The sequence below is a fragment of the Vespa mandarinia genome, chromosome 8 (genome assembly GCF_050613455.1).
Source record: "Vespa mandarinia isolate Hongniang chromosome 8, ASM5061345v1, whole genome shotgun sequence".
Taxonomy (NCBI): Eukaryota; Metazoa; Arthropoda; class Insecta; order Hymenoptera; family Vespidae; genus Vespa; species Vespa mandarinia.
In genome coordinates this window covers 8,266,324-8,279,564 of record NC_140817.1, presented here as the reverse complement: position 1 = coordinate 8,279,564, position 13,241 = coordinate 8,266,324, and the positions used below count along the sequence as shown (strand labels likewise).

Sequence of the window (13,241 nt, the reverse complement as noted above, 5' to 3'; positions counted from 1 at the left end):
ATATTTCTTAAGAACATTCGTCGATCATTTCTACCGCCGCAATCTTTTTGTTAAGAAAAAGATCTTTCGCATCGAATCGAGAAAAATCGATTCATTATATCCGGAGATACGTTGAAAAACGACCCTCTTTCCTGGATACCCGCGGTGGGCATCTCTCCTCCCTTCCTTATGCCCTTCCTTCGAAGGACTCTGAATGGGCCCAGGTTCAGCATTTAGGAAAAAATTTCTATAGGCTCCGTCACGAGTAGCGTGTGCAAGGACGCGATGCACAGGCCTTATAAAAAAGCTAACAAAACGACTTCGAATCTTAGCAGATTTAATGGCCGTCTGGATCCAACGTGTACCCGCACGCATACATACATACATATATACGTACAAATATACACACATGCGTTGGCAAGACTCACACTCAAAGTAGGAAGCTTTGGATCCCTTCCTATCTACTTTAAAAGACACTATATACTTTTCTAGGAAGATTCCGAGCCCTTCAGCACCTTACCCGAACGAGAAGGATCCTTTGTTGCCTCACACGTGGCTGGCTTGTATTTTTTTCCCTTTGCGTTTCTTTTCGAAGGATCTGCTTTTTTGTTCTCGAAACTTTCTAAAGACACACGAGCTTCCCTTACGGGCGTCGCCCTCTCCTAGACTGGATTGTAACCTGTCTTTCAACCCTCTCGCTTACGATACATGCACGACACGTGATCTTCTCAAGCGGATATCTTATTCCCTAATACACCTTCTGTAGCTCCGGACATTTAATTTCTTCATTCCTCGAACATGTTCTAAAATACCCCTTTTTCTATACTAAACTCTTGCTTCGGGTTCGACACGCGACGATACAGAATGGTTTCCGTTTGATTATGATACCGATACAAAGTTTCTTTGTCAAAATACATATTAGAATATAAATTATATATTAGAATTTAAATAATCGTTTTATATATATATACATATATATTTAGAGAGAGAGAGAGAGAGAGAGAGAGAAATATAATTTTGTTGTATAATTCGAGCTTACACTTCGTATTATTGAAGCTATACAAATGGTTTGGAAATACATGAGGAATCAACTACCAAATACCTGTTGCCGATCCCTGCACGTGACTAAATTTAAAGGAGTCTCTAAAGGTATCTTGACGACCAACAATAAACATAAGTAAGGTGCTCTCGGTGTGGTTAAACGACACGCGACCGACTCCAAACCCTTTTCCTTCATAGCTGCCACGTTCTGCGCCCTCTTATTCTCATAATCGAGCATCTGGTTAAGAAAGGGTGTAGATAATCGATCGACTTTAGCACCCTACGAAATCTTTGCGTACCTGTATCAAAAAGAACACGTGTCACTTTTATTCCTTTAACTGTACTCTAAACATTCCTTTTTCATCTTTCATTATTTGCTCATATAGTGAAGAATGTTCGCATAAAATTCCCTTTAAATGCCTATGAAAAATGTGAATTAACGTCGATTAATGAGATACATTTTTCTATTATCAGGTACAGCAAGCCGTAGCACAGGCAGCCCAACAATTACAAGCCTTACAGAAACAACAGGCTCTTCAAGGTGGAGGTGGATTGGTAGGAAGAAATTTAACGCAACAAAGATCGCCACCACCTCCTGGTACACCTCCATCTGTAAAACCACCACCAGCAAGACTAGAACCCTCACCGGAAGAAACAACGGACCTTGAAGAACTCGAACAATTTGCGAAGACCTTTAAACAACGACGGATCAAGCTTGGTTTCACGCAAGGTGACGTTGGTCTTGCTATGGGAAAACTCTACGGCAATGACTTCTCTCAAACCACTATTTCAAGGTATATTATTACTCATAATCGAACGTATGAAATCGGAATATTTTTCTATTATAATGTACGTATAAAAATGATAACAATGCGAATAACTATGTTTTAGGTTCGAAGCATTAAATCTTTCTTTCAAGAACATGTGCAAGTTAAAGCCTCTTCTTCAAAAATGGTTAGAAGATGCCGATAATTCCTTGAACAATCCAAACTCACTCTCCAATCCTCTCACGACACCAGAAGCAATAGGCAGGCGACGAAAGAAAAGAACTTCCATAGAAACTAGCGTTAGAGTGGCACTAGAGAAATCTTTCGTCCAAAATCCAAAACCTACTTCCGAAGAAATTACCGTATTAGCGGATAGTTTAGCGATGGAAAAAGAAGTTGTTCGAGTTTGGTTTTGTAACAGGTACATACAATATAGATATAAAAATTTATTATTCATATTTAAATACAATAGAGAAAAAAGAAAACATAGGAATATTTGTTATACAGGCGACAAAAAGAAAAAAGGATCAATCCTCCAACGGCAGCAATGGGGAGCCCGACAATGGCGTCGCCTGCACCATCAGTTTTTGCCTCTTTGGCGAATTCGATATCCGGTAGTCCCTTAGCTCTGACAACACATTCCTCAGGATTAGCTCATTCTCATTCACATTCCACGTCATTGGGATCGCCCCTTCCCTTGGCCTTAGTGGCATCGGCCGGTGGAAATTACCATCCATTGAGTGGGAAATCTCACGAGTGACAACAACAGACGACCCATCAAGGGGACAGCCTTTACCATCATCATGATCAACAACAGAAACAGCACCAACAACAACGACGTTTGTGCAATTTATCCGATTTCTATCATTAAATTATAAATCATAAAAATAGTATACTATATTTACGTGTTGGAAAGCACATAAAATAGTACCAATAGTATCTTGGGCCAAATGAAACTTGGTATCGAGATGGTATTAACAAGTAATTCAACGAAGTTCTTCAAGGTTTTCAATTAACCTTGGAACATATGATATACGAAAATCAGCAGATCGTAGTTATCTTCGGTACAACATCTCGTCTGATGTATATCTGGTGTTATAAAAGGATGGAACATATTCAAATCAAGATATTTCTTGGGTCAATTTTGGAAAAACCTAACGAAAATCTTGATAAACATAAACGACCGACAAAAAGTATACGAAGACACATTGTTACGTCTGGACAGCCACGCTGAAAAACTAAAACGGGGGAAGCAACGATATTCACTAAATATATAGGAAGAAGCTTTCTACTTTTCCTATCGAAGAATCGGAGCTGATCGAAACATTTTCACTATTTTTGTTTAAAAATATCCATTGAATTTCTACAACAAATATCTCTCTTACGGATAAGAGAATGCAAAAAAACCTTACAAATAGATAAGGAACAATGTAAATAGACTTAAACATTATCATTGCTTAATACTGTCTATATCATTAATTCAAATTTACAAATATCAAATTTTCTACGAAATTTTGAACGTAAGTTTTCGTATTCTTAATATTCAAAGGTTTGTGTTCAATGTTTCATATTCGTTTACACGTTACAACGAAATACCTCCCTCCACCTTCCCCGAGAGTTCACTATTGGAAAGTGTCATACAAAGACAAAAAATTGTTTTACTTTTAATAGGAATTGCAATTGTCACAATTACCGTTTAAAAGAGATAAACAAATACATTTTCAATTTAAGTTTATCGTTCGTAATTCGAAAATGGATATTTCTTGCCATTTAAAACACACATTGATAAGTACAGTCGAGTATTTCAATAATATATTACACGGCTACTTAAAAAATGTTTTATCCTTTTAACGGTACGATAAAAGAAATCAATTAGTGTCAAGAAATTTGTCGGTATAGGTAATATATCAAATTTTAATATTATTTTCTTTTTAAAATTTTCGCTGGATTTATCGATACGGAAGAAAATAGTCGACGATGCCTCTTTATAAACGTCGACTATTTCCTTTCCAGATTCCTCTTTCTCGTTTTTATTTTTTTAAGATTTCTTTCTTTTTTTTTAGACAATATCATTCGAAACATGTATAAATCATCTTACACGAATTTGAAAAAAATACAAACATAAGTAATCAATAATTATTTAGCGAAATAATAATACTTTTCTTAACTGTAATAACGAGCTTTTGAACGACGGCTAATCATGTAATTAATTTATGAAAAAGAAAAGGTATTATAAATTATATAAGAATATAATTAGACGCGTGGCTAAGTTAGATAGAAAAAGGAGAATCTTGTGATCATCGATATTCGTTCGAAACTATTTATTTAAAGGATTCATTTTACTCACTTTAGGATATCGCGCTTCCGTGAAGAAATAGAAACATCCAGCGGGGTCCGATAATACCTGTTTGTAAATATAAAGTGCGTAACGTGTCTATCGAAAGCTCGTACATATCCGTGACCCATGTTAGTACATATATACTGTATGGGAGCCAAGGCCCGTGCTCACACTGGCAAGAATGCGAGCAGACTCGTTCCAATAAAGTAAAAGTTTAAAGGTTAAATGGGTGATAGAAAGATCACTTATAACTATCGATCTCCGTATAACGAAAAAGTCATGATTCATACCAAAGGAATACTGTGAAGTACAATAAATAACTAAATATAGCATAATATGTACGATAAAAGAAATCTTTTTTAATAATATTCTCGATTCTAAATGAAGGAGATCAGGATAAGTCATTCGCATTCTTGTCAACAATTTTTTTTCGACGGACACGTATAGCGATAATTTTGTAGATATACGTCCCGAGATAATACGTAATGTATATATTGTGTAAAAATTATAAATAACTATACACACTCACAGATATAGACAGACAGAGACAAACAGAGACAGACAAATACCACACATATACGCACGCACCAAAAATATATACATAAACGTATGATTGAAATTTCGAGAACGAACAGTTGATATGAGACGAAAATAAAAGCTTATACTGAACTGTAGGAATTTGCTGTGAAACGATCGTTAACAAATGGAAAAAGTATCAGTAATTATTAACTTTAAGAGCGATGTGCGTGTACGAACATTGATAGAAAAACGTGTTGATTAATGCAAAGGTATACATAACGACTATATCGTTACGGTGATATAAATACCGACATATGTATGTATGCATATATACTTACATATAAATGTATAAATAAAAATATTGTATATAGTAGAAATACGATAAAGATCCGACACGGTCGAAAAATAAGGAGAATCATTAGTTGTAATAGCGTTATTATTATTATTATTATTATTATTATTATTATTATTATTATTATTATTATTATTATTATTATTAATATTATTATTATTATTATTATTATTATTATTATTATTATTATTATTATTATTATTATAACTTTTAATTTTATTATTATGATTATTATTATTGCTATTTTTATTATAATTATTATTATAATTACTTTTATTTTAACTAATATTATCAGAATAGCACCGTGGTCACGATCACTGCCGCTACTATTTGTATCCTATGTCATGCGAAACATTGTGAGATTCTTTCGTATAAAAAGGCATATAAAGTTAAACAGGTATCGCGTGCGAATATACAAGATCTTCGTAAACAGGATGTAATATAGGTGTACATGTGCACGTCTTTATCGTACCTATATACAAAGACACAATTGCCATTCAACCCTATTGATTATACTTGATATTCGAACTTTATTTGGAATTTTCGCATCTCCCAGAATCGTGGACCAAGTTGTAATAAAAATATATGAACAAAAAGGAAAGAAAAGACAAGAAAAATGAAAAGACGTTGTGGTTGTGGAAAAAAGAAAACAAAATAAATAACGTAAAAGAGTTCCTAGAATCGCGCGCGTACTCAATATTATCGTGCACGCGAATGCGCGGGCGATAATTAAACAAGAAAGGAATTGTAAACTTGAAAAATGTAATTGAGAAGAAAAAGAAAAATAACCGTATAATTATAGTTCGAAAAAATAGAACGCAAGGTTCGAGAAACTTTTAGGCAGATAGAAAACGCGTGTTAAAGAGAAGAAAAGAAGAGAAAAAGGGCAAGGGATTTTTAATGATTTTGTTCGAACAAAGTCTCTTTATAGATAAGAAAATTTGAAAATATTTAAAGCATTTCCCTTTGCCCACCTTTCTGAAACTCCTGACCCTTTAAATCATATTCAGTCTAATAATTTCTCTTTCGAAAAGGCAGCGCATTTCGTGAACGATAGATATATTATTATAAATGATTAGCTATCAGTTTATTATTATTATTATTATTATTATTATTATTATTATTATTATTATTATTATTATTATTATTATTATATTATTATTATTATTATTATTATTATTATTATTATTATTATTATTATTATTATTATTATTATTATTATTATTATTATTATTATTATTATATTATTATTATTATTATTATTATTATTATTATTATTATTATTATTATTATTTCATTATATTTTAACTTTTATTATTTGAAAATAAAAAGATAGAGAAATTTCAGTTACTTTCGCTTTTTCGTTTCTATTTGTTGTTTCACCAACATCCTCCATCCTCTCGTTATATATGCGAACATTTTGTATCTTGAGAGATCCAGGTTTCGCTCGTACCGTCCTATCGAGTTTTTATTTTTCATTATTTATGTTTTTTTTGTAAATAAGATCATAATTTAATAATAAATAAGAATTGTTCGGATACTCTCGATCATTTATTCGCGTTACGCGTTTAATACGAATTTCGATTCGTGTCAGTATAATAAAATAGAATTAAAATTAAATTAAAGTAAAATAAAATAAAATAAAATAAAATAAAATAAAAATAATGCGTTGGTGTAACTATTAACTGCATTAGTTATTAGAAGAAAAAATAAGTAAGTCTTCTGGAAGGAGATCGTAGAGTCATTATGAATTTACTTAATAACGTTTTATGTGTAATTCCTGTTACGAGGGAGGTACGTACGTTTGAACCTAATAATCGTAAATCTTATCGAGGTTAATGGTACGTACATTCACTCGTTCGGATCTTAGGGTATTATAACTATAATGATAGGGAAGAAAGAGAAATGAAAAAATAAAAAAGCACGGTATGACAGTTCTTAAAAAGTCATTGACAAATACGAATTCTTATTCGGGAGAAAACAAAAGTATGTTTAACTATTTTGTACTAAGGGATTATGGCGACTTCGCGAACGTTTGTTTTTAAAGTTCGGTAATCTACATAAATAATAATAATAATAATACGGTCGAATAATGTAAAACGTGAAATAAATGAAACGTTGCACGTCCCCAAATGAGATTCGCCTCTAATCTTTTCCTCAGCGAATTTAAGGGACACTTCGAGCGCAATCCGAAGTGTGCGACTCGGTGATGTATAAATAAAATCATATCAATCGTAAATAGTTCGTGTTATCTAGATATATTATTATTATTATTATTATTATTATTATTATTATTATTATATTATTATTATTATTATTATTATTATTATTATTATTATTATTATTATTATTATTATTATATTATTATTATTATTATTATTATTATTATTATTATTATTATTATTATATTATTATTCGTATTATTCTTATTATTATTATTATTCTTATTATTCTTATTATTCTTATTATTTTTATTATTCTTGTTATTCTTATTATTATTATTTTTGTTATTGTTATTATTATTCTTATTATTATTATTCTTCTTCTTCTTCTTATTATTATTATTATTATTATTATTATTATTATTATTATTATTATAATTATTTTTCTTATTATTATTATTATTATTACTATTATTATTGTTATTATTATTATAATTATTATTATTATTATTATTATTATTATTATTATTATTATTCTTCTTCTTATTATTATTATTATTATTATTATTATTATCATTATTATTATTATTACCATTATTATTCTAATAATTTATCAACGTATCAATTAGTAAAAATATATTGTAATTGTATAATAAACTACATCATAGATAATCTTTGTTTGACTCCACCATATAAATAGAAAAAGTTTATATAAGATAATATTGAATCTTTCCAACAGAATTTTTTAGCAGAAATGTTTCAAATAGATCTTACCTTCCCCCCATTCTAGCTGCGAAGAAGCAACGAAGGTGAAAATAGATTCGACGTAAAATACTACGTGCCTATTTTCGAATATGCCTCTTGTACGTGTAGAAACGTGAGTGTTCATTCGTGACGAGGCTTAAGAAACTTTCTTTCTTCATACGTTCCTTTGAATAACTTGCATATTATGGCATACGGAGCAAAGTAATATGATTTTCTCGATGTTACGAAATTTCTTCAACGATATCTTCGATTTTTTGATATGATTTAATATAACATTACAAAAACATTATTTTAAAAGAGAGTAATAGGACATATATTTAATATTAAAAAAATATATTTAAACAAGAGTAAAAGGAACTTTTAATACGTGTTAAAATTAACGAATTACTTCTCTATTAAAAAGGTATGTTATTAAAATATTTACGTTAATTGAATAATTAAAGTAATATTAATAAAACGAAATTAGCAAGTAAATTGAAAAAAGATCTAATGGACAAATTTCGATTTCGAACAACAAACAACGGTCTCGATAAGAGTTTTATATCGATGTACAGTTATCGATACAATGCATCATGGCAGACAGCTTTAAAACATTACAACTGTCAAATACTCACTAAAGTGAGGTTATAAATTCTTTGTACCTTCAATACTCATTTTTCAGTTATCGAACAAAAGACACAATGCACATACAAAACATGCGTGGATGTATTCTATTTCTTACAATCTTCAGTATATCTGAATCTATCTCGAATAGTAATGCGGCGTCTGCACATATTCATACTCATCAACACAATAGAGGTGAAGGCAATGAAAGAACACAAGACGGTGCGTTCAGTCCACGGGGTATGGACCACTACGTAGGTGATGAACATCATCAGGAGTTTGATCATGAGGCAATTCTTGGTATTATTTTAAATTTACTATTTTCTATTTCTCAATATTACTATATATATATATATATATATATATATATATATATATATATATATACATATATACTTTATATATGTATATATATATACAAAGTAATAAATATATATATACAATACATATATTTATATTTTATTTAAATTCAATCATTTAATTTTGTTCTGATAGGAAGCGTTAAAGATGCAGAAGAATTTGATAAACTTCCAGTAGAAGAATCAAGGCGTCGATTAGGCATATTGTTAACCAAAATGGATTTAAATAACGATAATTTCATTGAAAGAAACGAATTGAAAGCTTGGATTTTACGTTCATTCAGGTATGAGCTTGATGTGATAACATTGATGTATGTATTTTTAAATTACATATAATCTTCTTGACAGTATGCTCTCTACCGAAGAATCACAAGACCGCTTGGAAGATGCAGATAGTGATGAAGATGGTAAAGTCAGTTGGGATGAAATTTTGCAAGATATTTATGGATCAGATCCACAAGACCTTGCTCTTGATGATCAACTCATACATTATGATAAAGAAACATTCGATGCAGCAGATTTAAATAAAGATGGTTATTTAGATTCAGAAGAATTTAAGGCATATACTCATCCAGAAGAAGTACCTAGAATGTTTCCACTATTATTAAAACAAGTTCTTGACGAAAAAGATATTGATAAAGATGGTTGTATCAGTTTTCAAGAATATATTGGAGAAAGAGCTAAATCTGAGGATAAAGAGTGGTTGTTGATTAAAAAAGACAAATTTGATCATGAATATGACAAAAATGGAAATGGTAAACTTGAATCTGATGAGATTTTATCATGGCGTGTACCAAGTAACGAGTAAGTAAATATATATTTTAATAAACATATAATGAGAAGTTGATATTGGTGGAAATGTAATGAAAAATGATATTGGTGGTAAAATTTAAAAACTATCAATATATTTCAGAGAAATAGCAAACGACGAAGTTGATCACTTATTTGCAGCATCTGATGATGATCATGATAATAGATTGTCATTCGAAGAAATTTTGGATCATCATGATACATTTGTAGGTAGTGAAGCAACTGATTATGGAGACCAGTTACAAGACATTGAACGCTTTACTGATGAACTCTGAAAAATTTATTTTAAATGACATTTAGAATATTTTTATTTTTTCCTAATAGAAATTACAAACTTATAATATTTAATACAAGTGTTTCAAACTTTGTTGGTATCGCCATTTATACTATATTCGAAATGCATAATAGATTAGTGGAAAATATGAAACTTAAATTTTTAAATATCTGCACAAATACTTTTTTAATATTTGTATGCTTTCAAAAAAAATAGTGCTGCGTAAATCACCGTCTTCCACTATCTACAACTTTAGTGCCATAATACTGGATAAGAAGTCATTTTTTTCATTGTAGTTATCGTCTTAGTAAAAGTTACCATATAAATATCACACATTATTATTAATATAATTATTTACTGTATATCATATATATAAGCATATGTTTATATCGAAATCATTCAATATTTATGTTCCTATATTTTCCAAATACAATCATTATAAATTTCAATTACATATTTACAAATTATATACAAAATTTATACCTTACTTGAGTTATGGTATAATGTATGAATATTATCGCTATGTAAATTCTATACTGGTAATGTACTGTACTTCTCTTGTCACCTAACGCTCTAAAATATTAAATTGATTTATACAGAAATATAAATCAAAAAATAAGAAACTAATTTTGTACATTTTTAAACATTTCCCGCGTAAAATTGTTGATAAAGAATAGGTATAATTCAAAAAATTTACAAAATTGAACAAACAAAAATACGATAACCTAATTTCTATATAAATGTTTGATAACGAAAATCTAAAACTTTATTTTTAATTTAATCTATCTATAATTGAACTGAACAATATACCATATTCGAAATTTAATAACTGAATAATACGATATTCAATATCAAGATTCCATTATTTACGCAATAAATATAAAATACAAAGAAAAAAATAAATTAAAAATAAAAATATTCATGAAGATAATATAAAAATTTTAATTATATTCTTATCCATGTACCAATATCAAATTATTTATATAATTATTAAATACATCAGTTATTTCCATTTGTATTATAACCAACATTCTATTACTTACAATATGTCCTTCACGAGACGAATAGAAGGAAAGTACCAATCATATGCGAATATCATCCCTTTTTGCTCAAATCGTGTAATGCATGTTAACCTTTAAGACTTTTCGTCACTTCTGTTTGTATAATCGTTTATATCCTTGTTTAAACGAGGAAATGACTTTTTAGAATTTCTGAATAAGTTTTATTTTCTATGAAAAAGATCGTATCAAAAAATACTGTTCTTTTGAGAGTAATTTATAAATGAAAATAAAAATTTTTCAAAAATTCGAAAAAGCTATCTCCTCATTTATACCTTCATCTTTAAAATGATACCTTATTCATCAAAATTAATTAAGAATTACACCTGGATTCACTGCAGGAGTAAACGCTATTTTCAATATTTTTTGTAAAAAATACATTTCGTATAGGGCGCCCTCTGAAATCTGCGATAAAAGTGATGATGGTGATTTTTAGTAACAAAAAAAAAGAAAGGATATTCTACCAATATTAATAATTAAATAATAATAATTTATAATAATCCAAACCATATAATTGTCTTAAAATATACATTTAAAATATATACTTTTTATAAAATGTCCAATTTAAGAAATAAAAAGTAAATTTATTTTATATGTAAGTATAGATTTCATGTTAAAACATGAAATGAAGTCTTTTACTTTTATGATAAAATCAAATAATTGTTTCATTAAATGTGAAAAATATCATGCCTACCCTTGCAAAAAGAACAATATTCAAGTTAAAAGATATGTTACATATTATGCAATAAAATGGATCATCCAAAACGTGATATAGCAGTTATATTTAATCACGAATTTTTTTCTATAGATCACCTAGAATAAAGTACAACAAATAAGGATTGTAAAAATCTTAAGGATACACTTGAATCACTTGGATTCATAATTCAAGTTTATAACAATTATACTACTGAAAAGTTAAAAAATGCTTCGTAAAAAGATAAATTTCTTTTTAGTTTTTTTAATTCGCATTTTGTAGTTCATATTTTATCCATTCCTGTCGCTGAAGTTACATATACTACAAGCGAAAGATAGTAGCATCTATTTCAAAAATTGACGTGTACACATCGAAGCGCTATCTATAATCTACTGTAACCATATTTCTTAACCTATAACCATTACCGCTTTGCAAACATAGGACGGTTCGATCATTTTGCAAGATATTCTTAAATGCAAACGTTCTTTTATTATTAATTAAAATGGGTGGTGTTGAAAATACTGTAAGTTATCTTTAAATGTTAAAGTACTGTATTTTAATAAGAATTGTAGGTAATATCACAAGAAATATTTTTTCTTCTAATTCCGTATGCTTAACGAGACTTCTTAGATTTAGTTAATGAATTCAAGACATATATTATTACGTATATAATACTTAACAATTATATATCTCAGATTTTCATTGGACGAATACATTTTAGGGAATCAAAATCAATAAATGGGATGGATCTGCTGTAAAGAATGCATTAGATGATGCAGTAAAGGATGTTCTTACAAAAAAATATAATTACATAGAAAATTTTGCTCTTCTTGATGGAAGACTGGCACTCTGTGGAATCGCAGTGATAATAGCTATAATCGCATTGCTTTTTGACTACTTATATCCATTCCCAGCATCTAAACCTGTTTTGATAGTTTGCGTATCATTATATTTTGTTTTGATGGGACTTTTAACTCTTTATACGACTTATAAAGAAAAAGGAATATTTGTTGTTGCTATTCAAAGGTAAATTTCAAAATATTAAGATCTCTGTACAATTTATTTAATTATTTTACGTTACAGGGATCCTGCGGGTTTCAATCCTGATCTCATATGGGAAGCAAGTTCATATATGAAAAAGTATGACGATAAATATAGTCTCGTATTGTCTGTTAGAAGTCCTTCCTCAGGGATTACTAATGAAACTACAGTAACAAAATCCGTTGCAAATTTCATTGATGTGAATGGTGTAGTAATACCAGAATTAATAGAAGCTGTTGTAACAGACATGCATGACAGTATAACACGTCAGCGCAAAGAAAAGTAGATTATGATTATATAAAAGTATATGATTTTTATTTTAAACATACACTTCAAACAATTTATATCATTAATTTCATTTATATATGTGCGATACATTAGAAAAAAATAAAAATATTTGTTAAAACTTTGTGTTTATAAAAAGTAAAATATAAACACAACAGATAATTCTTTAAGACATTTTTGCAAACGTTATGATT

General features: G+C 29.1%; 3 protein-coding genes across 5 annotated transcripts in view; all 3 read left to right on the top strand.

Annotated features, from left to right (window-relative positions):
- Positions 1–6,076, top strand: part of LOC118447056 (uncharacterized) — a 95,137-nt gene extending 89,061 nt beyond the window's left edge. For all 3 annotated transcript variants that reach the window (XM_035878498.2, XM_035878486.2, XM_035878494.2), the window contains 3 exons: positions 1,495–1,814; positions 1,912–2,208; positions 2,295–6,076. In XM_035878498.2, the coding sequence (XP_035734391.1) occupies positions 1,495–1,814; positions 1,912–2,208; positions 2,295–2,547 (870 nt within the window). In that variant the 3' untranslated portion in view covers positions 2,548–6,076. The remainder of the gene's footprint in view (positions 1–1,494; positions 1,815–1,911; positions 2,209–2,294) is intronic.
- A 1,942-nt stretch (positions 6,077–8,018) lies between these two features.
- On the top strand, positions 8,019–10,515 carry LOC118447104 (reticulocalbin-2). Its single transcript, XM_035878621.2, has 5 exons — positions 8,019–8,326; positions 8,585–8,826; positions 9,022–9,169; positions 9,234–9,689; positions 9,799–10,515. The coding sequence occupies exons 2-5, from the start codon at positions 8,604–8,606 to the stop codon at positions 9,968–9,970; spliced, it is 999 nt and encodes a 332-aa protein (XP_035734514.1). The 5' UTR covers positions 8,019–8,326; positions 8,585–8,603; the 3' UTR covers positions 9,971–10,515.
- Positions 10,516–12,061: 1,546 nt separating this feature from the next.
- On the top strand, positions 12,062–13,240 carry Spase25 (Signal peptidase complex subunit Spase25). The gene is made up of 3 exons (XM_035878689.2): positions 12,062–12,244; positions 12,443–12,747; positions 12,805–13,240. Exons 1-3 carry the CDS (start codon positions 12,224–12,226, stop codon positions 13,046–13,048), a joined length of 570 nt encoding a protein of 189 aa, XP_035734582.1. The 5' UTR covers positions 12,062–12,223; the 3' UTR covers positions 13,049–13,240.
- The last annotated feature ends 1 nt before the right edge of the window (position 13,241 follows it).